This window comes from Symphalangus syndactylus, chromosome 17 (assembly GCF_028878055.3).
Source record: "Symphalangus syndactylus isolate Jambi chromosome 17, NHGRI_mSymSyn1-v2.1_pri, whole genome shotgun sequence".
In the NCBI taxonomy this organism is placed as follows: Eukaryota; Metazoa; Chordata; class Mammalia; order Primates; family Hylobatidae; genus Symphalangus; species Symphalangus syndactylus.
Window position 1 is genome coordinate 88326824 of NC_072439.2, and position 26045 is coordinate 88352868.

The following is a 26045-nucleotide window of genomic DNA, read 5'->3' on the forward strand; positions in this document are numbered from 1 at the left end:
GGCTTTGCACACAGTGTCAGCCAGGAAGTCTAAATTCACCAAGCACTACTAGGATGTGAGATAACTATTAGAGTGGCCAAGGAGACTCCACAGCAAAGGTGCTAGGGGAGAAGGGGAGAATGGGACAGTCCTCCATATTCCTATTCAGGAGGGGACCTGCAAATCAGAATCTAATCATAAGAGCCTTGAACAAATGTTATGATTTCTTGGGAAACAGTTGGGAAACTTAAATTCGTTTGTATGTACAGGTGGATATGAGGTTGCTCAAGGGTCTAAGGTTAGAATCATTGGCAAATGCTATCCAAAGTACTGACTTAGGAAAATCCAAGTTCAGAATTCAAGGTGAACTTGGTTAGCCCTTCCAGTTATAACAAAACTGCTCAAGTCTGCCTTAAAGAGCCTCACAAGCCAGCCAGTCCCCGCAGCTCCACAAACTGACCCATCCTGGGCCTTTTTCTCCGCAGAATGGGTCTGCTCCTTCCCCTGGCACTCTGTACCCTAGTCCTGTGCTGCGGAGCAATGTCTCCGCCCCAGCTGGCCCTCAACCCCTTGGCTCTGCTCTCCCGGGGCTGCGATGACTCAGATGTGCTGGAAGTTGCAGGCTTTGCCCTGCGGGACATTAACAAAGACAGAAAGGACGGCTATGTGCTGAGACTCAACCGAGTGAACGATGCCCAGGAATACAGACAGGCGGGTAGTGATGGTCCCCACTCTGGGGCAGGGATGTGGGCAAGCTGGAGAGACTGGCCAGGGTGAGGGAACCCAGAGACACATGTTGGCAGGTGCTTTCCATAGTGGAAGCCCTGCCGAGAACTCTCCGTTCTCCTCTGCCAGGGTCAGCGACAATGCACTTATTGTTAGTAAAAACAAGTGTTAACGGTGATCCTACTCTGACACTTGTGTCAGATTTAATGGTTTACGGGGCATCTTCACAAGCGTTCTTTGGCTTTCCCATGAAGCAGGGGTTTCTTCGTGCTGTCTTTCTGGGTTTTTGCTTCCTGTGAAATGTGTTGCATTTCTCTACCCCTTCCTACAGGATGGCCTGGGATCTCTGTTCTATCTCACACTGGATGTGCTAGAGACCGACTGCCATGTGCTCAGTAAGAAGGCATGGCAAGACTGTGGAAAGAGCATATTTTCTGAATTGGTGAGTGCTTGGTTTTATAAACCATTAAGGGCCCTAGGGAAAGCAAGTAGGTGCCCTCTTTCTACAGGATCAATGGTGCTCAATATCTGCCATCTTTTAAATGGCCCACTTTATAATCTCCTGGCAGGTGCCCATGAGCTTATTCTAATGCTCTAGACAGAACAAAGTTTAACTCATGAGAGGGGTTTCTGAGAAGTCCCACTGGGGTCATGCAGAACAGAATGAAAAAGTTGCCCCAAGTTGCGTTTTTACCTCCAAGACCATCCGTTAGGCTCTGAACCGGTGTTTCAATTGTGAGAAAAAGACCTGAGGTGTGAATATTCTGGACGTGGGGTTAATGTAGACTGCAGAAGTGATGGAGGTAGAGCTTTGTCTATTTGTTTTATTTTGCTTTGTTTTAATAAACACCGATGCCAGGTTTGAGGGGAGGAAAATGGATGACTTGCGGTATGAAAGCTCTCAGGGGTGCCGTGTAAGGATTTCCTGAAACCACAGAGCATAATAAAGGGCCTCAGAATTAGTCTTCTAAAGATGATCATAGAAGAGACTTGAAAATAGATAATCCATTTCATTTCATTCTTAGTTATCCTGGGATGATTTTCATTAATTGATTTAAAACTTTACAATGTAAGTGCAGAATAGTGATATAAGTGTTTAGAAGAAAACTATTTGATCAAGATATTTTTCCTAATCATGTAGCCAATTGGTCAAACTGTACCCAACTTGATTTTGAAAAGTGAATATCCTGTTGTGAATTATATGTGTTATGGTGACACTAGCTACTAAAACACAGACACAAAAAGCGTATACTCACTCTAACATGATAGAATTTCATTTCTCACGCATGTAAAGTTGAAAGTAGAAGTTCCTGATTAGATGGGGGCTTTGCTCCAGGGGTGATTTGAGACTCAAGTTTATTCCATGCTCTGGCTCTAGACTCTGCAGCCTCAGCTCACGACCTCCATGGTTACCTGCTCATCTGCATCAAGCTGTGCACAGAGAAGGAGCACAGAGTACAGTGAGAACGTGGGGGACCCTTATGAGCCAGATCTGGAAATGGTTACACCTCACTTCTGCTCACCTTCCTGTGGTTAGAACTCAGTTATACACAGTCACATCTGTTGGGGAGGCTGGGAAACATATTCTAGCTGTGTCCTAGGAAAAGGTTAAACAGTTTGATCATCAACCGCAGTTCCTCCCAGCCAAAACCACAGAATTTGATCTTAAGTTTCTAATTACTTTAAAATGTCTGACTTTAATTTTGGAGGTATTTTAAAAGCTCATAGTTGCATTCGCTATGTCATAAAATGTATTTGTTGGTTTCAGGTTTATGGTCAATGCAAAGCAATATTTTATATGAACAACCCAAGTAGAGTTCTCTATTTAGCTGCTTATAACTGTACTCTTCGCCCAGGTAAGAAATCACTATGATTTTGTTAGTTTTAATAAAGGATGGAAAAGAGTACTTAACCAGGGCTTTGCCAAGAATGTATAGGGTATCTCTCATTTTTATTTTCTGCTTATTCTTCATGCCAGTTTCTTAATATTTCCAGTACTTACCTCCTTACTGAAATTCATCCTATACTGCTCCTCTTCCCACAATTAATCTTACTAAATTACCTCTACATTTATATGCTGCATCAGATCTTACATTTTCAGTCTGACATAAATGGTATAATTTCTATGACTGTTCCCTCAGGCTTCCTTTCTTGCTATTGCTGCCATTATTTCCCAGACTACACCAACTCTTCACTCCATTCTACTGAATGCCACACTGTTTTCTGAACATGCACTGCACTTTCCAGTCTCTGCGTCTTGCTTGTGCCTCTCCCTCTGCTGATCATGCCCTCCCCTGATGACCTCTGACCTTGGAACACACCTATTCTTTAAGGACCACCACCACTTCTTCCACAGTGTTCTCTATTCTAGAAAGGAATGGTGCTTTTGTAATCTGCATTCCTATAAAACTTTGTCTAGACTACTCAGGGAACGCATAATGCACTGCCTTGATTTGGGGATCGCATATCTTATATCATGTAGAATAGTTTCTCCTTTCTTCCTCCTGCTGCACCCTTCCTCAGTTCCCACCAAGTAGAAGGTGTCAATAATGCTGTTAAGTAAATAATTGGACTAGAAATGAGGCTGAAACTTAATGACACTTGAAATATGCACATGCATTCATTTGGGACCTTCCTTTTCTCAAGGGAAAGTCTTTGGAAAGAGAGCATCCACGGTGCGGGAAAACAGAATTTGGTCCCCTGTCGAACAACTACATGTGTGTCGCCCCCTGGTGGATCCTGTGCAAGTGTAGATTCTGATTCCATAGGTCTTGGTCAGGGCCTGAGATCCTACATCTCTAATAAGCTCCAGGAGATAAGAATGCTGCTGGTTGCTTTGAATAACAAGGCAAACGAGCAAACATTTTGTTAGGCACAGTTTAAGGTTCCTGGTTGTGAAGGCAAGATTCACAAAACAGCAAGTAGCAAACAGTCTCAGGACTTAAATGGAAGTCATAGGTATCAGAGCTACGGAAGGTCAGGAAGTGACAGGTGGTGATGATTCAGGAGTGATAAGCTGTGGCTGGAAGTCCCCCATTATCTCCACCAGTCCCCAAGTGCATGCAGATAAACACAGAATTTCTAAAAACAATGTGTTTGCTCTGCAAAAGCAGCTTCAAGATAAATTCTGTACCCTGACTTTCACACTAGGCTTACCTCCCTCAGCTCCTCCCAAACAGAAATCTGGCTGTACTTAATGTGATCATTCTGCCCAGTCACACAGTGACTTGACCCATTTTGTTTTCTGGCTCACTTGCATTTTTCTTCTTAAAAAAATATTTAGTCTATTTTTTATTGATAAATAAGTTGTACCTATTTATGGCATATATAGTGATATTTCCATATATATACTGTATTGTGATCAGATTAGGTTATTAGTATATCCATCATCTCAAACCTTTATCACTTCCTTGTGTTGGGAACATTCAATATCCTTCTTCTAGCTATTTGAAATTTTATCTTATTGTTAACTATAGTCATCCTACAGTGGTCTAGAACACTAGAATTTATCCCCCTATCTAGCTGTAATTTTGTATACTTTGACAGATCTCACTTGCATTTCTAACCAAAGAGGGTGCACTTCCGCCTTCTACTATGCCATTCACTTATCCATTCATTCTACAAGCATTTACTAAGCGCTTCCCATGTATCAAATATGATGTTCGGTGTTAGGAACTGAAAGATAAATAAGATATTGCAGTAATAAAATCCCAACCTCTGAAGACAGTCTACAGAGTCAATAATGAGAAAGGATAGTGAGCTAGTTGGAGGAAAAGGTCCTATTTTAATATACTATATTACGTGTCTTTGAACAAAATTCTCAGAGTAAATGTGTGTGAGGTAAAAACTTTGCTTTGCTTTGGTCTCTTTTTTAATTGTGAAAGTAATACATGGTCATTACAGAAAACACTGCTGACAGCTAACTTCTATTCCAGAAAATGTCTTCCTCGCCCCATCCTTGCCTATTTACAGTCATATGATTTATTGAAAATTGATAATATTTAAAAACTTATGTTATTGGCATCAACAGTTTCAAAAAAAAAGATTTACATGATGTGCCCTGACTGCCCAAGCTCCATGCCCACTGACTCTTCCAATCACCAAGTGCTGGAGGCTGCCACCGAGTCTCTTGCGAAATACAACAATGAGAACACATCCAAGCAGTATTCTCTCTTCAAAGTCACCAGGGCTTCTAGCCAGGTAAGGCTAAACTGCTCAAGCCAGTTACACAGTGTGTCTCATAACTGTTGCTGTAGGTTCCTAAGCTGGGAGGAGAATGTCAAGGCACTCATTTTGATTAGAACCAAAATACCTTTCTCTACTTTCCCCTCTTTGATAGACCTGATGCCCATTCTATCATGTTTCAGTTTCTAAGTGATTCCATGGCATTTCTACAAGAGGCAGGTGGCTTGATTTTGTTTCCCTAACCTTAAAGCAAGAAGAGAAATGAACTCTTAGTCTCCTTGGGGGATTGTCCATAGGTTCACCACTTACTGCTGTATTCTCAAATGTGACTGATCATGGACCATTCTACAACATAACTTTTACTCTATTTTAAGGCCTAGAGTGGGTGTTGAATTGTATAGATTAGGGAAAATGAAGGCTGATTTGTATTTAGATTATGTTGATTTCTTTCCTTCTTTCTATTTCTTTCTTTCCTTTTATTTTTTGAGACAGAGACACTCCTTTCTTTCTCTCTCTCTTTCTTTTTATTTTTGAGACAGACACTCCTTTCTTTCTTTCTCTCTTTCTCTCTCTCTTTCTTTCTTTCTATTTTTTGAGACAGAGACACTCTGTCACCCAGGGTGAACTCAAACAGTCCTCCTACCTCAGCCTCTCAAGTAGCTGAGACTCCAGGTGCATACCACCACACCTGGCTAATTTTTTATTTTTGTAGAGACTGGGTCTCACTGTGTTGCACAGGCTGGTCTCGAACTCCTGAACTCAAAACAATCCACCTGTCTCGGCCTCCCAAAGTGCCGGGATTACAGGCATAAACCACTGTACCTGGCCTGATATTTCTTTCATAAGCAGAAAAATCTAAAAGTCAATTCTACATAAGGAAAAATAAACAAATCAAAAGAAGGTGTTTAGGGCCCATTCAAATCTTAAAGAAGGGAAGAAAGGTGTGAGATTATGTTTTCTTAATAACTAAATCATGGTACGTAGTTTGATCAGTGTGGGGATTTGCGGAACAACAGATATGTGCCTTGACAATGCCTCTGGTGACATATTGTTTCTGTAGATATAATGCTGCCAAACCTGGGTCTTTTCCCCAGGCAGAAATGTTTGATTTTTATGTCTCAACTCTTGTCTCATAACAGTGGGTGTTTGGCCCTTCTTACTTTGTGGAATACTTAATTAAAGAATCACCGTGTACCAAATCCCAGGCCCGCAGCTGTTCACTTCAGTCCTCCGACTCTGTGGTGAGTTTTCCTGAATGTCTTCATAATTTGAGTGTTCACAGATCATCTCTAAGTGTTTGTGGAGCATAAATTACATATGAGGTGTCATAAGGCATGAGATGCTTTTCTTCCCCTCAAGGAGCATCTGACTAGTTAGAGATTAGACAGATCCAGACTGCATTCAATTGTAAGTGCAATTTTCATCAGTAGTTGCAAAAGTGATTATATAGAGCTGTAAAATATAGACATCTCAGTGATGGGTAATGGCCGTGCTTTGGTCTAACACAGTCCAGTTGTGTTTGTAATACAGCATGGTGTTCCATTCCTTGGACCACTCTTTAAGGACAAAGTCAAATAGGCCTTCATTCAAAGAGGCATCCAAGAAGGAAAGTATGCCTTGAAGCCATCTGAAACACACCTGGTGGGAATTTAACTTGGCACGATGTGTTGGAGTGCAACTGGGCAAAATGCACCAAAATACTTTTCCTCTCATTTACTTACAGTAACAGCTTTATTAAGAAATAATTCATACATTGTAAAATTCATCCGTTTAAGGTATACAGTTCAGTAATTTTTAATATGTTCACAGAGTTGTGCCACCATCACCACTTTCTTATTTTAGGATATTTTCATCAGCCTCAAAAGAAGCCTCACGCCCACTAACAGTCATTCCCCATTGCCACCTTACCAAGTCCCTGGAAACCACTTACCTACTTTCTGTTTCTATGGCTTTGCCTATTCTGGACATTTCATATAAATGGAATCATACAGCATATGATCTTTTGTGTCTGGCTTCTTTCACTTAGCATAGTGTTCTCAAAGCTTCTCCATCTATAAATAGATGCAGTTTTACCTCTTCCTTAGCAAATAATATTTTATTGCATAGATATTGTTTATTGTTTATCCATCTATCAGTTGATAGACATTTGAGTTGTTCCTGCTATGAACAAGTGTACAAGTTTTTATGTACATATATGTTTCCATTTCTCTTGAGTATATACCTCAGAGTGGAGTTTTTGTCATATGAAAAACAACAACGAAAAACGCTCCATGTTTACCCCTTTCATTGCTATACTGTTTTCCACTGTGAATGCATCAGTTTTGCAATCCCATCAGCAATGTATGAGGGTTTCAATTTCTCCACATCTTTGCCAACACCTATTATGATCTTTCTTTTGGTTATAGCCATCCTACTGGGCATGAATTGGTATCTCATCATGATTTTTATTTGCATTTTCCTAATAACTAATGATGTTGAGCCTCTTTTAATGTGTTTATTATCCATTAGTACGTTTTCTTTGGAAAAATGTCTACACAAATCATTTGCCCACCTAAAATCCAGTTGCTTATCTTTTCATTGTTGAATAATAAGAGTCTTTACATAGGATAAAATGTCCTTATCAGATATATATTTTTAAGTATTTTTCTCTCATTCTCTGGGTTGTCTATTCATTTTCTTGACAACGTTCTTTGAAATACAGAAGTTTTAAATTTTGATGAAGTTCTATTTATATATATTTTTTCTTATTTTGAATGTGCTTTTAATGTCATATCTAAGAAACCATTCCCTAATCCATAATCACCAAGATTTACATCTGTAAAAATGCAAGGGATCCAGAATGCCAAAATAATTTTGAACAACAACAACAAAAAATAGGAAGACATACTTCCCAAACTCAAAACTTACTACAAAGCTACAGTATTTAAGACAGTGTCTTGGTGGTATAAGAATGATATGTAGATCGGCCGGGCGCAGTGGCTCACGCTTGTAATCCCAGCACTTTGGGAGGCCAAGGCGGGCGGAGCACGAGGTCAGGAGATCGAGACCACAGTGAAACCCCGTCTCTACTAAAAATACAAAAAAAAAAAAATTAGCCAGGCGTGGTGGCGGGCGCCTGTAGTCTCAGCTACTCGGAGAGCCTGAGGCAGGAGAATGGCGTGAACCCAGGAGGCGGAGCTTGCAGGGAGCCGAGATCGCGCCACTGCACTCCAGCCTGGGCAACAGAGCGAGACTCCGTCTCAAAAAAAAAAAGAATGATATGTAGATCAATGGAATAAAATTGAAAGTAAAGAAATAAGCCCCTATATGTAGGCCTATGACACATTTTGAGTTTTTGTACATGGTGTGAGGCAGGGAGTTCAACTTCATTCTTTCTCTTGTGAACATCCAATTTTTCCAGCACTATTTGTTAAAAAGTCTATTCTTTCCCCTATGTAGTTGTCTTGGCATACTTCTTGGAGATCAATTGACTGTAAATGTAAGAGTTTATTTCTTTAATCTCAATTTTATTCCATTGATCTACACTTCTAAGCTTATACCAGTATAACACTGTCTTGAATACTATATAGCTTTGTAGTAAGTTTTGAGATTGGAACATTTAAGTCCTCCTATTTTGTTCTTCTTGTTCAAGATTGCTTTGGGTATCCTGGATGCCTTGAATTTTCATGCTGACTTTAGGACCAGTTTGTCAATTTCTATTTTTAAAAAGGCAGTTGGAAATTTGATACATTTGATTGCCTTGAATCTGTACATCAATGTCAAATTTACTGTCATCTTAACAATATTAAGTTTTCAAATCCATGAATATGTGGTATCTTCCCATTTGTTTAGAATTCATTTAATTTCTTTCAACGAAGTTTTATAGTTTTCAGTGTACAAACCTTTCATTTATTTTGGTCAATTTACTCTTCGAATATTTTGTTCTCTTTGATGCTAATGTAATGAAACTGTCTTCTCAATTTCATTTTTGGATTGTTCATTGAAAGTGTGTAGAAAGACAATTGAATTTTTATATTGATCTTATGTCCTATAACCTTGAACTCATTTATTCTAATAGTTTGCTAGTGGATTTCTTAGGATTTTCTATATGATCATGTTACCCGAAAAGAGATAGCTTTTTACTTCTCCCTTTTAAATCTGGATGCCACGTGTGTTCCCAGCCTCTAGGGCTCACATATTCAGCACACTTATAAACTCCCTTTGTGATCCACTCTAGTGTCAGCACCAGGTAGGCCTATGAACTTTGGTAGCTCAGTAAATCCTAGCTAGGGTGGAGTGGCCAGGTCTCCTTGGTGCAAGTACCTGCAGTTTCTCCAGAAGGTTCTCTGAGAGCCCTTCCTCTTTGTGACTTGGTGATGAACAGAAGGAAAAGGCTGAAGCACCTTTCCCCAGACACTTCATACTTTAATGGATTTTCCCACTTTAAGGAATTTCTAGTCTTTTTTTCATATGCTCTGGAGCTGAGTGACAGAGTAATATTTAGGTAATCTGTTTAGACATTTTTTTTCTTTTTGTAGATTTAGGGATACAAGTGCAGTTTTCTTACATGAATATATTGCATAGCGGTGAAATCTGGGCTTTTAATGTATCCATCACCCAAATAATGTACATTGTATTCAGGGTGGTTTTTTTTTTTTTTTTTTTTTTTTGAGACAGAATCTTACTCTGTCAACCAGGCTGGAGTGCAGTGGTGCAATCTCAGCTTACTGCAAACGTCCACCTCCTGGATTCAAGCGATTCTCCTACCTCAGCCTCCCAAGTAGCTGGGACTACAGGCACCTGCCACCTAGCCTGGCTAATTTTTGTATTTTTAGTAGAGACAGTTTTCACCATGTTGACCAGGCTGGTCTCGAACTCCTGACCTCAAGTGATCTGCCTGCCTCAGCCTCCCAAAGTGCTGGGATTACAGGCGTGAGCCACCGCACCCAGCTCAGGTTGGTATTTCATCCCTCACCACCCTCCCAACTTTTGGAGTCTTCAGTGTCTGTTACTCCACTTTGTGTCCATGTATACCCTTTCTTTAGCTTCCACTTTTAAGTGAGAACATGTGGTTTTTGGCTTTCTGTTTCTAAGTCATTTCACTTAGGATAATGGCCTCCAGTTCCATCCATGTTGATGCAAGGGACATGATACCATTCTTTTTTATAGGTGAGCAGTATTCCATGGTGTGTGTGTGTGCACACAGTTTAATCTAATCACCCATTGATGGACACAACATTGGCTTCACAGATTTGCTATTATGAATAGTGCTATGATAAACATACAAGTGCAGTTGTCTTTTTCTTATAGTAGTTTCTTTTTTGGCTGGGGTGGGGGGTAGATAGCCAGTTGTGGGATGGCTGGATCAAATGGTAGTTCTATTTTTAGTTTATTTTTAGACAAATGTAGTAAATTTTATGTGGATATACTTAAGAGCTCTTTTTTAGAAATCGAGGCAACATTTTATTGTAACATTCTATTTATGCTTGAAAATGTACATACGGTATAGACTCTAAAATTCCTCTTCTAGGAATTTATCCTAAGGAAGTAACTAGGAATACATGAAAATATATAGCTTCAATGTTTAAACAACATAAAAATTAGATTCAATCTAGTTGTCCAACAAAAGAGAGCTTGTTAAACATCACAGAGGAATACTAGATAGCCATTATTTTAAAAACCCTAGAAGACCATTCAGTGCCATAAGAGGATTTTTACAATATATTGTTAAGTGACAAAATAGAGTTATAAAGTAATATATATATAATATGACTCTATTTTGTAGAAGAAAAATGTATATGCATAGGAAAAAAAGACTGGAAGAAAAGAAATCAAATCACTGCAGGTAACAAATATATTTCATGCAATTTACAGGTCTTTATTTTCTTTTGTTTATCTATATTCTAACTATTACATTTGTAATAAGGAAACAAAGCTACTTCACTTTTAAGTAAAGAGAAATTTAAGGAGCTGAGAGTGGTTTTGTCTGAGAAGAGAAATCTCAGGTGGAACATACTTAAAGAGCTGCTACATAAAAGATGAAAACACATTTTCTAATTGACCCAAGGGTAGAACTAAGGCCAAGAGGTAGAAGTTGTATAGACATAACTTTCCACTCAACACAAAGAATTTTTTTTTAATAAACAGAGTTTCATTCCTCAAGAAATACTCAGTTTCTCATTATTGGAGGTAATTTAGCCTAATTTGGATGATTTCTTGGTAGGGGTGATCTAGAAAGAATTGACTCAGAGTCTACCTGTTACATAGTAGAAGCATAAAAATGTTGATTGGCTGTGTAGCTATACAAGTAGAAAGCTAGTTGATTTCCATCTGTGATCACTGGTAACACTCACATAACATTGTATTTTCTCTGTCTTTTAGCCTGTTGGTCTTTGCAAAGGTTGTCTGACTCGAACACACTGGGAAAAGTTTGTCTCTGTGACTTGTGACTTTTTTGAATCACAGGTATTTTTCAATCTAATTGCCTGTCTTTCTGTGAAGAAGAGCATATTATCGATAGTTACCTGCCACTACCTTACCCCCTCCTCTGATTTTCCCAACCACCTTGCTGACCACTTTCCGCAGGCTACGCTGAGGCCACACCCACAGGATAGCTAGTCAAAGACCTGTTATGCCTTGTTTCAGTCACAATATGGTCCTGCAGAATAAGCAAGACAAATTCAGAAACAGGGAACTGCTGGCTTGGATGTGATTTAACCCTCTGAGACATTAAATCCAGTGTCCCAAAGAAACCTTCCCTCAAGCCACAGGGAGAAGTTATTTCCATGAAAATATTCAATCCCTTTCCAGAAGTGTTTATTGTGCACTTATTATAAGGTAGCCTGGTATATTTGAGAGGTAGTTTATATTTGAGGTATATTTGTGCCTGGTATATTTGAGGCAGTTGAAACAGGACACTTGGGATCCAGTTTTGCTCTGGTACTTGTGAGCTGTGTAACAGGCACATACTTACCTGTTTGAGTTCTGGTTGCCTCATTTATAAAATGGGATTGCAACACTGCATCATTCAGATCCCTGTGAGAAGCAAGTGAAAGGACCTGAATGAAGGGTGCTGTACAAGGCCTGGTGCAGAATAAACAAGCAAGGAAAGGCACCTGCTGCTTCCACTACTGGGAACAGAAAGATAGCTTGCCGGAGACTTCGAGTGAGTCATTGAACCTCTCTGGGCCATTATTCAGCTCTGAAATTGTGAGACTCACAGTGTCACAGACAAGCTTCTACAGGTTTTGGTTCCCCCTGGCCCTTATCTGTTTTGTTTTTTAAACCTTTCACCAGGAGGCCCATCCCTCTACCTAGTCTCCCTTTGAAATGTTCCAACAGAAAGGCACAGATCAGCTTAGGCTGGTACCAGACATGGGAGGACTTTCCCTGTGGAACTCTGCATTCAAAAATGTTCTCATTCCAGGCTCCAGCCACTGGAAGTGAAAACTCTGCTGTTAACCAGAAACCTACAAACCTTCCCAAGATGGGAGAACTCCAGCAGAAAAACACACCCCCCACAGAGTCCCCCTCCAAAGCTGGGCCAAGAGGATCTGTCCAATATCTTCCTGACTTGGATGATAAAAATTCCCAGGAAAAGGGCCCTCAGGAGGCCTTTCCGGTGCATCTGGACCTAACCACGAATCCCCAGGGAGAAACCCTGGATCTTTCCTTCCTCTTCCTGGAGCCTATGGAGGAGAAGCTGGTTGTCCTGCCTTTCCCCAAAGAAAAAGCACGCACTGCTGAGTGCCCAGGGCCAGCCCAGAATGCCAGCCCTCTTTTCCTTCCGCCGTGAGAATCACACAGAGTCTTCTGCAGGGGTATGGTGTGCCGCATGGGATGGGAGGCGATGGGGACGATGGACAGAGACAGAGTGTGCACACGTAGAGTGGCTAATAAAGGATGCCTTTTTGACTCTTCTTGGTCTCAGCCTGTTGACTGGGATTGGAAATAATGAGACTGAACTCTCGGCTTGGGCAGCACTCTACCCTGTACACTGCCTTGTACACTGGGCTGCATCGCCTCCTAAACTGAGCAGTCTCATACCATGGAGAGATGCCTCTCTTATGTCTTCAGCCACTCACTTATAAAGATACTTATCTTTTCAGCAGTATATATGTGCTCAAATCTCAGCATGAAAGCATTGCATGAGTAAAGATACTTTCCCTCACACCAGGAGGCATGAGCAACTAATGCCCAGCACAGTTTCAGTCCCTAAATTCCCTTTAATTCCAGGACAGGTATTAGCTGTGCAGGGTCCATACCATTTCCAACCCTCTACCTCTTTTCATCTGTCTGGAAGTCTCCAGGTCTCAACAGTGGTGTAATTCACTTACAGCTGGGGGCACATGGAAGAGAAGTGCACATGTGGCCTGTGCTAGACACTGTGGGAGCAGCAGACTGTGACAGTTCTCATCACTGTTACAATTTCTCCAGGACAGATAGAGGAGGGCCCATCACAGCATTCAATTGCAGTCTACGTTTTCCATCTTTCAAACACTGCAGGACCAATTTCCCCTCATTCAGTAATACATATGCACACATGCACACATGCACAGCAGATAGGACTTCGGACATTTTGACAGAGAATTTGCAGATGCAGCTATTGTCCTGTTTCCTGGAGGCTGTTAGAAGAGGCACACAGGCCTCAGCATAATTTGTGTAAGAGAAGTAGACAGTATTCACACTCTGTTCCTCTTATCTGCTTCTCATAAGAAGGAATTGATTATGTGGGGGTGTCATGTGGGGTCTTACATCCTGTTGGTCAAGGTCTGAAAGAAGCAGAATTGTACTCAGGTGGCTCAACTAAAAAGACTTCAGTTGGCCCGGCACGCTGGCTCATGCCTGTAATCCCAGCACTTTGGAAGGCCGAGGTGGGCAGATTACTGGAGGTCAGGAATTCAAGACCAGCCTGGTCAACATGGTGAAACCCTGTCTCTACTAAAAATAAAAAAATTAGCTGGGCATGGTGGTACATGTCTGTAATCCCAGCTACTCGGGAGGCTGAGGCAGGAGAATCGCTTGAACCTGGGAGGTGGAGGTTGCAGTGAGCTGAAATAATGCCACTGTACGCCGCCAGCATGGGTAACAGAGCTAGACTCCGTCTCAAAAAAAGAAAAAGACTTCAGCGAAGGGAGCTTTAGTGAAGGCTTGTGGCCTAGGCAAAGGGAAGGCCAAGGGATGCTGAGGCACCTGGACAGCAGCAGCAGCAGCAGCAGGGAGCCTTTGCCACCCGAGGCTGAGCAGCAGCAGGAATGGCTGGCTTCCCCGCTCTGTTGGAACTATCCTGTGGAGAAGCCACCCTGCAGGAGCCGCCCTGGTGGAGGGATGCAGCCCCTGCAGAACCCGGGGCTGGAGCGGGAAGGAGCAGGGAATAAGCACCCTCCCCTCTCCCTCCCTTCCTGCTTCCTTCCAATCTCCTCCTCCCAATGGCTCTTTGAACTCAATGGTAAACTAGCCAGCAGGGAGAGGCTGGGTTTTTCAGTTCCCTGGAGTCAGCCTGGGAGACAAGGCCAGGCAGAGAAAGTCAAAGGATGGGCCTAAGGCAAACAGAGAGAAACCATTAAGAGCCTCAACTGGGGTTTCCCAAGGAGTGTTCTATAAGGCCCTTCTCTCCTGGTAAAAGGATGGGGAAGGGCCTCAGACTTTGTTTCTCCTTCTACCTACCACCTCCTTTCTCTTTCCGTGGCTTAATTCATGAAAAACTAGATTGTTCCCATGCTTGCCACTTCCCCACCACCTCTTCATTCCTTAGGTCACAGTAATGTGAATCTCTCTCTTTTCCCATAACCCACTGACTTAGTGTTCTCTAACAATCTTTTATTTTAAATTAAAAAAAAAAATTCTGTTCACTTTTACTTACACTTTCAAGCATCTGGCAATGCTGACTTTGCTTGCTCTTCAGACTTTTTCAAGGAGATTGTGACCCACATCCTCCAGGTTCTTCTTCTAGCTTTCTGACCACTCCCCCTCATATCCCACCTTGGGCTCCTCTTCTCTGGCTCATCTCTTAGATACTGTTTCTCTGGCTTTCAGTCCTTGATATTTTTTTCTAACTCTGCAGACTACATGCAGACAAGCTAATCTGCATCCTTGTCAATAGTTGCAAAATGCTGCATTTATTACTGATCTGAGGCTCTTGTGTTCAAGTCATCAGTAGTTTGCAAATTGCTAACACTAATCTTCTACGACAAAATTTCAGGAGCTGAGTATTTCTAGTTATATAATATTGAGATTACCTCAGCTGAATGTTTAAAATGAACATATTCAACAATAGGAAAATGAACAACCTAATTTAAAAATGGGCAAAACATTAAAAAAGAATGAGATCGTGTCTTTCGCAGGAACATGGATGGAGCTGAAGGTTATTATCCTTAGCAAACTAATGCAGGAACAGAAAACCAAATACCGCATGCTCTCACTTATAAGTGGGAGCTATATAATGAGAACACATGGACACATAGAGGGAAACAACACACACTGGGGCCTACTTGAGGGTGGAGGGTGGGAGGACGGAGAGGATCAGAAGAAAATGACTGTTTGGTAGTAGGCTTAGTACTTGCCTGACAAATAATCTGTACTACAAACCCCCATGACATGAGTTTACCTATATAACAAATGTGCACATGTACTCATTAACTTAAAATAGAAGTTAAAAAAAAAAACAAAATTGGACAAAAGATTAAAACCTCACCAAAAAAAAAATTGGTTAAGTGAACATCTGAAATGCTGAACTTCAGTGAACTTCATATGTCATCAAAGAAATGCAAATTTTAACAACAAGATATCACTACATATCTGTCAGAATGGCCAAAATCCAGAACACTGACAATACTAAATGGTAGCAAGGATATGGAGCAAAAGGAACTTCTCATTCATTGCTGCTGGGAATGCAAATGGTACAGCCACTTTGGAAGACAGTTTGGCAGTTACTTTCAAAACTTAACATACTCTTATCATATGATCCAATAGTCACACTCCTTGGTATTTACCCAAATGATCTGAAAACTTATGTCCATACAAAAACCCACACATGGATATTCACAGCAGATCTGCTCATAATTGCTAAAATTTGGAAGCAACAAACTGTCCTTCACCAGGTGAGTGGATAACTAAATCCTGACGATGGAATATTATTCGGCACTAAAAAGGAATATGAATATCAAGCCATAAAAAAGACACGGAGGAAACTTAAATACATATTACTGAGTGAAAGAAACCAATCTGAAAAGATTAACCACTGTATGGTTCCAACTATATGACATTTGGAAAAGGCAAAATTATGAAGACAGTAAAAAGATCACTGGTTGCCAGTGGTTAGCAAGAAGACAGGGATGGAATATGTGGAGCACAGAGAATTTTTAGTCAGTGAAACTATTCTGTATGCTACTACAATGGTGGATACATTTCATTATACATTTGTCAAAACCCATAGAGGTACAACATCAAGGATGAATGCTAATGTAAGCCAGGGACTTTAGGTTATAGCTATGTGCCAATGTAAGTTCATCAGTTGTAACAAATGCGCTGCTAGTGTTCAGAGGTTTATAGCAGGAGAGGCTGTGAGTGTGAGGGGCATATGTAGGGGCTACATAGGAACTCTATACTCGCCACTCAGCTGTACTGTCAACCTAAAACTGCTCTAAAAATTAAAGCCCATTTTTAAAGTAAATTAACAAAATAGATACATTAAGCCTGATAAAAACTACATTTTCTTTAAAAAGTGACTCCTATTACAAAAAAATTAAATGTCATAAAATTCTGTCAACCAGTCTAGTGATTCTCAAAGACATCGTCAGAGATTTACAAAGAGGTCCACTGTAGCATTACTTATAAGAACAAATAATTGGTAACAATATACATGGCCAAAAATTGGGGAATGTTGAATACATTAACACATATATAACAACCAATATTATGTAATCTCAAAAATAATCTTTCTGAAGAATATTTAATGATCTGAGAAAGTCCTCATGGTATAACCTTAAGGGAAAATACAATATATAAGCCATATATAACAAGGGATTGTTAAAAGTCCTTCTCTTGGGAAAGAGTTTGGGAGGTGAAGAATGGAGGAAAGAGACTTAATTTTTATTTTACAATATTCTAAAATATTGTTTGCTTTTTTACTTTGTGCAGGGATTGTGTTTATGACTAAAAATTGTATACTTAAAGTAACTCAAAATTTTAAAATCCTATAAAAACACAAAAACATTTATAAAGCTTATATGGTTTCTATTAATACCTGAAAAAAAATAGAGGTTATAAGTAAATACATACTCAACTACAGTGGAAGGAAAGAAACACCTGTATGTACAGAATAATTCTAATGATGCAAAACATATATATTACATATATTCAACTAGCAAAAAGTGTATGAAGCAATTATACATTATAAATAGTTGGTTTTCCTTATGGTTGTAGAATTAGAGGTGAATTTTCTTTATGCTTTTTGTATTTTCCACATTTTTTGCAAAGGGCATGTGTTCTATTATGAATCAAAAAGGTTTAAAGAATAAAAATTCTGTTAGCTAACTCTTTTTTCTGATAAAATGGTCAGGACACACAGAAATAACCTAAATGCAGAATGAAAATGTGAAGACAGCAGGGCACGGTGGCTCATTCCTATAATCACACCACTATGGGAGGCCGAGGTGGGTGGATCACTGAGGTCAGGAGTTCGAGATCAGCCTGACCAATATGGTGAAACCTTGTCTCTACTAAGAGTACAAATTTTAGCCAGGCGTGGTGGTGGGTACCTGTAGTCCCAGTACTAGGGAGGCTGAGACAGAAGAATTGCTTGAACCTGGGAGGTGGAGGTTGCAGCAGTGAGCTAAGATGGCACCACTATACACCAGCCTGGGCAACAGAGCAAGCGAGACTTTGTCGAAAGAAAGAAAGAAAGAAGGAAAGAAGGAAAGAAAGAAAGAAAGAAAGAAAGAAAGAAAGAAAGAAAGAAAGAAAGAAAGAGAAAGAGAAAGAAAACATGAAGATGAAGATTCTACCTGCCCAGTCTGCCCAGATACTGTCAGGCCTCTGAGCCTAAGCTAAGCCATCATATCTCCTGTGACCTGCACGTACACATCCAGATGGCCGGTTCCTGCCTTAAGTGATGACATTCCACCACAAAAGAAATGAAAATGGCCTGTTCCTGCCTTAACTGATGGCATTATCTTGTGAAATTCCTTCTCCTGGCTCATCCTGGCTCAAAAGCTGCCCTACTGAGCACCTTGTGACCCCTACTCCTGCCTGCCAGAGAACAACCCCCCTTTTTCCTTTACCTACCTAAATCCTATAAAACGGCCCCACCCCTATCTCCCTTCACTGACTCTCTTTTCAGACTCAGCCCGCCTGCACCCAGGTGATTAAAAGCTTTATTGCTCACACAAAGCCTGTTTGGTGGTCTCTGCACACGGACGCGCATGAAATTTGGTGCTGTGACTCAGATCAGGGGACCCCCCTTGGGAGATCAATCCCCTGTCCTCCTGTTCTTTGCTCCGTGAGAAAGATCCACCTACAACCTCAGGTCCTCAGACTGACCAGCCCAAGAAACATCTCACCAATGTCAAATCCAGTGAGCGGCCTCTTTTTACTCTCTTCTCCAACCTCCCTCACTATCCCTCAACCTCTTTCTCCTTTCAATCTTGGAGCCATACTTCAATCTCTCCCTTCTCTTAATTTCAATTCCTTTTATTTTCTGCTAGAGACAAAGGAGACACGTTTTATCCGTGGACCCAAAACTCCGGCGCCAGTCATGGACTAAGGAAGGCAGCCTTCCCTTGGTGTTTAATCATTGCAGGGACACCTCTCTGATTATTCACCCAGGTTTCAGAGGTGTCAGACCACGCAAGGATGCCTGCCTTGGTCCTTCACCCTTAGTGGCAAGTCACGCTTTTCTAGGGGAGGGGCAGGAACCCCGACCTCTTATCTCTGTGCCCCGATCCCTTATTTCCACGCCCCGACCTCTTATCTCTGTGCCCCGATCCCTTATTTCCATGGCCCAACCTCTTATCTCTGTGCCCCAACCCCTTATTTCTGTGCCCCCGACCCATTCTCTGCTTTTCTGGAGGGCAAGAACCCCCCACCCCTTCTCCGTGTCTCTACTCTTTTCTCTGGGTTTGCCTCTTTCACTATGGGCAAGCTTCCACCTTCCATTCCTCCTTCTTCTCCCTTAGCCTGTGTTCTTAAGAACTTAAAACCTCTTTAACTCTCACCTCACCTAAAATCTAAGCATCTTATTTTCTTCTGCAATGCGCTTGACCCCAATACAAACTCGACAGTAGTTCCAAATAGCCGGAAAATGGCACTTTCAATTTTTCCATCCTATGAGATCTAAATAATTCTTGTCGTAAAATAGGCAAACGGTCTGAGGTGCCTAACGTCCAGGCATTCCTGACGTCCAGGCATTCTTTTATGCATTGGTCCCTCCCTGGTCTCTGTTGCCAGTGCAACTCGTCCCAAATCTTCCTTCTTTCCCTCCCTCCTGTCCCCTCAGTCCCAACCCCAAGCGTCGCTGAGTCTTTCCAGTCTTCCTTTTCTACAGACCCTTCTGACCTTTCCCGTCCTCCCCAGGCTGCTCATCGCCAGGCCGAGCTAAGTCCCAATTCCTCCTCAGCCTCCACTCCTCCACCCTGTAATCCTTCTACCACCTCCCCTCCTCACACCTGGTCCAGCTTACAGTTTAGTTCCACGACTAGTTCTTCCCCACCTGCCCAAAAATTTCCTCTTAGAGAGGTGGCTGGAACTGAAGACATAGTCAAGGTACGTGTACCTTTTTCTCTATCAGACCTCTCTCAGATCAGTCAGCGTTTAGGCTGTTTCTCATCAAACCTCACTAAATATATACAGGAATTCCAATATCTAACTCTGTCCTACAATTTAACCTGGAGTGACTTAAATGTCATCCTGACTTCTACCCTCTCCCCAGATGAACAGGAAAGAGTTTTTTCTCTAGCCCAATCTCACACTGATAACCATCGGCTTCACGAGCCAGACCTCCAGGAAGGCATTAGAGCAGTTTCCCGAGAAGATCCCCAATGGAGCTATCAGGCAAATTCCCCAGGTATAGCTAGTTGAGATTACATGATTTCCTGCCTAGTTGAAAGGCTTAAAAAGGCAGCTTACACAGCTGTTAATTATGACAAGCTTAGAGACTACCCAAGGAAAAGACGAAAACCCAGCCCAGTTCATGGCCCGCTTAGCAGCAACCCTTAGACACTATACCACCCTAGACCCAGAAAGGCCAGAAGGCCACCTTATTCTTAATATGCATTTTATCACCCAATCCACTCCTGACATTAAGAAAAAACTTCAAAAATTAGAATCTAGCCCTCAAACCCCACAACAGGAATTAATCAACCTCGCCTTCAAGGTGTACAATAATAGAGAAGAAGCAGCAAGACAGCAACACGTTTCTGAGTTACAATTACTTGCCTCTGCTGTGAGACAAAACCGAGCCACACCTCCAGCATACAAGAACTTCAAAATGCCTAAGCCGCACACGCTTAAGCTGCAGCAGTCAAGCATTCCTACAAGACTTCCTCCATCAGGATCTTGCTTCAAGTGCCAGAAATTTAGCCACCAGGCCAAGGAATGCCTACAGCCCAGGATTCCTCCTAAGCTGTATCCCATCTGTGTAGGACCCCAATGAAAATCAGACTGTTCAACTCACCTGGCAGCCACTCCCAGAGCCCCTGGAACTCTGGCCCAAGGCTCTCTGACTGGCTCCTTCCCAGATCTTCTCGGCTTAGCGGCTGAAGACTGACACTGCCCGATCGCCTCGGAAGCCCCGTAGACCATCACGGACGCCAAGCTTGAAGTAACTCTCGTAGTAGAAAGGAAGTCCGTCCCCTTCTTAATCAATATGGAGGCTACCCACTCCACATTACCTTCTTTTCAAAGGTCTGTTTCCCTTGCCTCCATAACTGTTGTAGGTATTGACAGCCAGGCTTCTAAACCTCTTAAAACTCCCCAACTCTGGCGCCAACTTAGACAATACTCTTTTAAGCACTCCTTTTTAAGTTATCCCCACCTGCCTAGTTCCCTTATTAGGCTGAGACACTTTAACTAAATTATCTGCTTCCCTGACTATTCCTAGGCTACAGCCACACCTCATTGCTGCCTTTTCCCCCAGTTCAAAGCCTCCTTCACATCCTCCCCTTGTATCTCCCTACCTTAACCCACAAGTATAAGACACCTCTACTCCCTCCTTAGTGACCGATCATACACCCCTTACCATCCCATTAAAACCTAATCACTCTTACCCCACTCAACCCCAATATCCCATCCCACAGCATGCTTTGAAAAGATTAAAGCCTGTTATCACTCGCTTGTTACAGCATGGCCTTTTAAAGCCTATAAACTCTCCTTACAATTCCCCCATTTTACCTGTCCTAAAACCAGACAAGGCTTACAGGTTAGTTCAAGATCTGCGCCTTATCAACCAAATTGTTTTGCCTATCCATCCTGTGGTGCCAAACCCATATACTCTCCTATCCTCATACCTCCCTCCACAACCCATTATTCTGTTCTGGATCTCAAACATGCTTTATTTACTATTCCTTTGCACCCTTCATCCCAGCCTCTCTTTGCTTTCACTTAGACTGACCCTGACACCCATTAGGCTCAGCAAATTACCTGGGCTGTACTGCTGCAAGGCTTCACAGACAGCCCCCATTACTTCAGTCAAGCCCAAATTTCATCCTCATCTGTTACCTATCTCGGCATAATTCTCATAAAAACACACGTGCTCTCCCTGCTGATCGTGTCTGATTAATCTCCCAAACCTCAATCCCTTACAAAACAACAACTCCTTTCCTTCCTAGGCATGGTTAGTGTGGTCAGAATTCTTACACAAGAGCCAGGACTGCACCCTGTAGCCTTTCTGTCCAAACAACTTGACCTTACTGTTTTAGCCTAGCCCTCATGTCTGCGTGCAGCGGCTGCTGCTGCTTTAATACTTTTAGAGGCCCTAAAAATCACAAACTATGCTCAACTCACTCTCTACATTTCTCATAACTTCCAAAATCTATTTTCTTCCTCATACCCGAGGCATATACTTTCTGCTCCCCGGCTCCTTCAGCTGTGCTCACTCTTTGTTAAGTCCCACAATTACCATTGTTCCTGGCCCGGACTTCGATCCTGCCTCCCACATTATTCCTGATACCACACCTGACCCCCATGACTGATGCACCTGACATTCACCCCATGTCCACATATTTCCTTCTTTCCTGTTCCTCACCCTGATCACGCATGATTTATTGATGGCAGTTCCACCAGGCCTAATCGCCACACACCAGCAAAGGCAGGCTATGCTATAGTATAAGGCACTAGCCCACCTCTTAGAACCTCTCATTTCCTTTCCATCATGGAAATCTATCCTCAAGGAAATAACTTCTCAGTGTTCCATCTGCTATTCTACTACTCCTCAGGGATTATTCAGGCCCCCTCCCTTCCCTACACATCAAGCTCAGGGATTTGCCCCTGCCCAGGACTGGCAAATTAGCTTTACTCAACATGCCGCAAGTCAGGAAACTAAAATATCTCTTGGTCTAGGTAGACACTTTCACTGGATAGGTAGAGGCCTTTCCCACAGGGTCTAAGAAGGCCACCGCAGTCATTTCTTCCCTTCTGTCAGACACAATTACTCGGTTTGGCCTTCCCACCTCTATACAGTCCGATAGCAGATCAGCCTTTATTAGTCAAATCAGCCAAGCAGTTTTGCAGGCTCTTAGTATTCAGTGAAACCTTTATAACCCTTACAGTCCTCAGTCTTCAGGAAAAGTAGAACGGACTAAAGGTCTTTTAAAAACACACCTCACCAAGCTCAGCTGCCAACTTAAAAAGGGCTAGAAATACTTTTACCTCTTTCTTTTCTCAGAATTCAGGCCTGTCCTCATAATGCTACAAGGTACAGCCCATTTAAGCTCCTGTATAGACGCTCCTTTTTCTTAAGCCCCAGTCTCATTCCAGACAGCAGACCAACTTAGACTGTGCCCCAAAAAACTTGTCATCCGTACTATCTTCTGTCTAGTCATACTCCTATTCACCGTTCTCAACTACTCATACATGCCCTGCTCTTGTTTACACTGCCAGTTTACACTGTTTCTCCAAGCCATCACAGCTGATATCTCCTCGTGCTATCCCCAAACTGCCACTCTTAACTCTTGAAGTAAATAAATAATCTTTGCTGGCAGGACTATGCTGAATCTCCTTAGGCACTCTCTAATCAGATATCCTGGGTCCTCTCAATTCTTAGACCTTTAATACCTGTTTTTCTCCTTCTCTTATTCCGTTTAGTTTCTCAATTCATACAAAACCATATCCAGGCCATCACCAATAATTCTAAATGACAAATGTTTCTTCTAACAGTCCCACAATATCACCCCTTACCACAAAATCTTCCTTCAGCTTAATCTCTCCCACTCTAAGTTCCCACACCTCCCCTAATCCCACTCGAAGCAGCCCTGAGAAACATTGCCCATTATCTCTTCATACCATCCCCCAAAATTTTCACTGTCCCAACACTTTACCACTATTTCGTTTTATTTTTTTCATTAATATAAGAAGACAGGAATGTCAAGCCTCTGAGCCCAAGCTAAGCCATCATATTCCCTGTGACCTGCACGTACACATCCAGATGGCCAGTTCCTGCCTTAACTGATGACATTCCACCACAAAAGAAATGAAAATGGCCTGTTCCTGCCTTAACTGATGGCATTATCTTGTGAAATTCCTTCTCCTGGCTCATCCTGGCTCAAAAGCTGCCCTACTGAGCACCTTGTGACCCCTACTCCTGCCTGCCAGAGAACAACCCCCCTTTTTCCTTTACCTACCCAAATCCTATAAAACGGCCCCACCCCATCTCCCTTCGCTGACTATCTTTTCGGACTCAGCCCGCCTGCACCCCGGTGATTAAAAGCTTTATTGCTCACACAAAGCCTGTTCGGTGGTCTCTTCACACGGACGCGCATGAAAGATACCATCTGTGTAAAGTCAGCACTTCCATCTGAGGCCACTCTCTAGTTCCCATAATGCTAATAGGAACCATCCCCAAAGCCACATATCACTTCCTGGATCAGAGTTCTCAGGACAGAATGTTTCTCTTACTACCATTCAGCTTCCTCCCAACCATTACCATCCCAGCACCCTTAATGTGCTCTTTCCCCTGAAGCTACTCCAGTTGCTAGAATGGCATCATTAGTACTGTATCGCTCTTTAAGATTCAATAAAGCAAGAGGAAGAGGATGCATGACTCCCTGAGCTACACTTTAGTCTCAGCAGAACAGTACTGTAGGAAAATTATATTCCTGCTCTTGATGCCTCTTCCCATCCCCTCAACATTCCCAGTCCTTTCCCTACACCAGCATTTGGTTCATCCAGGACACCCCATTTAGGGTGCAGCCTATATAGCCATAATAGAAGAGCTTCATTAAGGAGCTCAATTCATAATAAAAAAAACTCATAACAACAAAAACTCAAAATAGTTTTTGTTTTAATCAATAGCTTTCCCCTTCCCCACTGGGTTGGAACCTCTTAACACCTTGACCAGATTCCATACATTCCTGTCATTCTCCGTTACACTGGGCTGGTCCCATTGGGTATTTAAAAGCCAGGTTACTGACATTAAAATTTCAATTGCAAACATTATTCAAAACATGTTGCACTCATTAACCCTGACTTGTGGAAATGAGATCTACTTTTCATATACCTCCCTTTTCTTTCTATCTTCAAATCCTTTCCCTCTCTTCAGTTCACTCTAGAATTCCAGTAATTCTCAATCTTGACTGCACACACTGGATTACCTAGGAGTTTTAAAACTACCAATACCAAAGTCCACTCCCAGAGATTCTGATTAAATTGTCCTGGAGGGAGTCCTTGACATCAGGACTTTTTAAAGCTCCTGGGGTGATTCTAATATGAAGCCGAGTCTGAGAGACATTGCTGCAGACTCTCACAGACACTCCCTGTGGATAGAACAGGGAGGAATGGAGATGCTGCCTAACTGGCTGTTTGTTGGCAGTGAGGACGGAACCTAGGCTGATTTCCTCTGGTCCCTTCTGATGCTGCTGGCTCTGCTGGTCTGAAGGTTGCATATAGGTATATGGGTTTCTTCTGAAGGGTGAAGGTAGGGGGTCAGCTGTATCATAGCCCAGTCCCCCAATGCTGATCCCTTCTCACAGTGGGACGGGCATCCAACTATTTGACTCTTACTCTCACCACCATCCTCTTCCACGTGAACCAATTCTTTTTGCAGGGAATTGGGATGGCATGAGATGTCCCCAACTTCTTTGCAGGCACACTAATAGTAATAAATAGCATCACTTATTCAGCACCTACTCTATGCCAAGAATTATATTGGTTGCTTTCTTTTATTCTTTCTTTTTTTTTAGATGGAATCTCACACTGTCACCTGAGCTGGAGTGCAGTGGCACCATCTCAGCTCACTGCAATCTCTGCCTCCTGGGTTCAAGTGATTCTCCTGCCTCAGCCTCCCAAGTAGCTGGGATTACAGGGACCCGCCACCATGCCCAGCTAATTTTTTGTATTTTTAGTAGAGACAGGGTTTCACCATGTTGGCCAGGCTGGTCTCAATCTCCTGACCCTGTGATCAGCCCGCCTCGGCCTCCCAAAGTGCTGGGATTACAGGCATGAGCCACCGTGCCCGGCCTGTTTTCTTATTTAATTATCACACAAGCCTACCAAGAGGTATCAATCCATATTTCATAAATGAGGAAACTAATTATCAGAGAAGTTTTGCTGCTTACCCAGCATTACACAGTAAGAAAGTAATAGAGCCAGGTTAGAAATTCAGATCTGACATCAAAACGACAGGCTCTTCATTATTCTATTTTACCTGAAGTCACTTCCTTTTATAATGGTACCTGTTTAACATGTTCCCTCCCTTAGATAATGCAGCTGCCTTCTACTGAGGAGTTTTAGTGCCATGATCCATCAGTCCACTGACTGATGATGGAGATTTCCAGCCGAGACAGACAGGCAGATGGAGGAAAATTACCCCAGCCCCGCCCCCTACACCAACATAGGCACTGCTTATGTTCAAAGACGTACTTTAGATCTGCTATCTACTAGAAAAATCCAGACTTGTGCAGATCACAGTTCCACCCACTCATCAGCAGCATTTCTCAACTTTCTGTCCCCAGGACCCACTAATCATT

General features: G+C 42.2%; 1 protein-coding gene and 1 long non-coding RNA gene across 4 annotated transcripts; one reads left to right on the forward strand and one right to left on the reverse strand.

The window, feature by feature from the left end:
- Nucleotides 1-465: 465 nt before the first annotated feature.
- FETUB (fetuin B) lies at nt 466-12664 on the forward strand. Of its 3 annotated transcripts, XM_063622319.1 has the most exons (7): nt 466-690; nt 1037-1147; nt 2474-2561; nt 4736-4905; nt 6030-6131; nt 11251-11334; nt 12296-12664. In XM_063622319.1, the coding sequence occupies exons 1-7, from the start codon at nt 466-468 to the stop codon at nt 12662-12664; spliced, it is 1149 nt and encodes a 382-aa protein (XP_063478389.1). The 3 variants fall into 3 exon arrangements, with proteins under 3 accessions (XP_063478389.1, XP_063478390.1, XP_063478391.1); XM_063622320.1 differs by lacking the exon at nt 1037-1147; XM_063622321.1 differs by lacking the exons at nt 1037-1147; nt 2474-2561 and having other exon boundaries at nt 466-694.
- LOC134733331 (uncharacterized) lies at nt 1516-25807 on the reverse strand. The gene is made up of 3 exons (XR_010116797.1): nt 25752-25807; nt 1962-2136; nt 1516-1630 (listed from the first exon to the last, which is right to left on the reverse strand). It is a non-coding gene; the product is annotated as an uncharacterized lncRNA (long non-coding RNA).
- Between the last annotated feature and the right edge of the window lie 238 nt (nt 25808-26045).

Coding starts and splice junctions, on each gene's coding strand:
- FETUB (XM_063622319.1), top strand. CDS start 466: ATGGGTCTGCTCCTTCCCCTGGCACTCTGTACCCTAGTCCTGTGCTGC. Junction 4,906..6,029: donor TCACCAGGGCTTCTAGCCAG/GTAAGGCTAAAC, acceptor GTCTCATAACAG/TGGGTGTTTGGCCCTTCTTA. Junction 6,132..11,250: donor TTCAGTCCTCCGACTCTGTG/GTGAGTTTTCCT, acceptor TCTGTCTTTTAG/CCTGTTGGTCTTTGCAAAGG.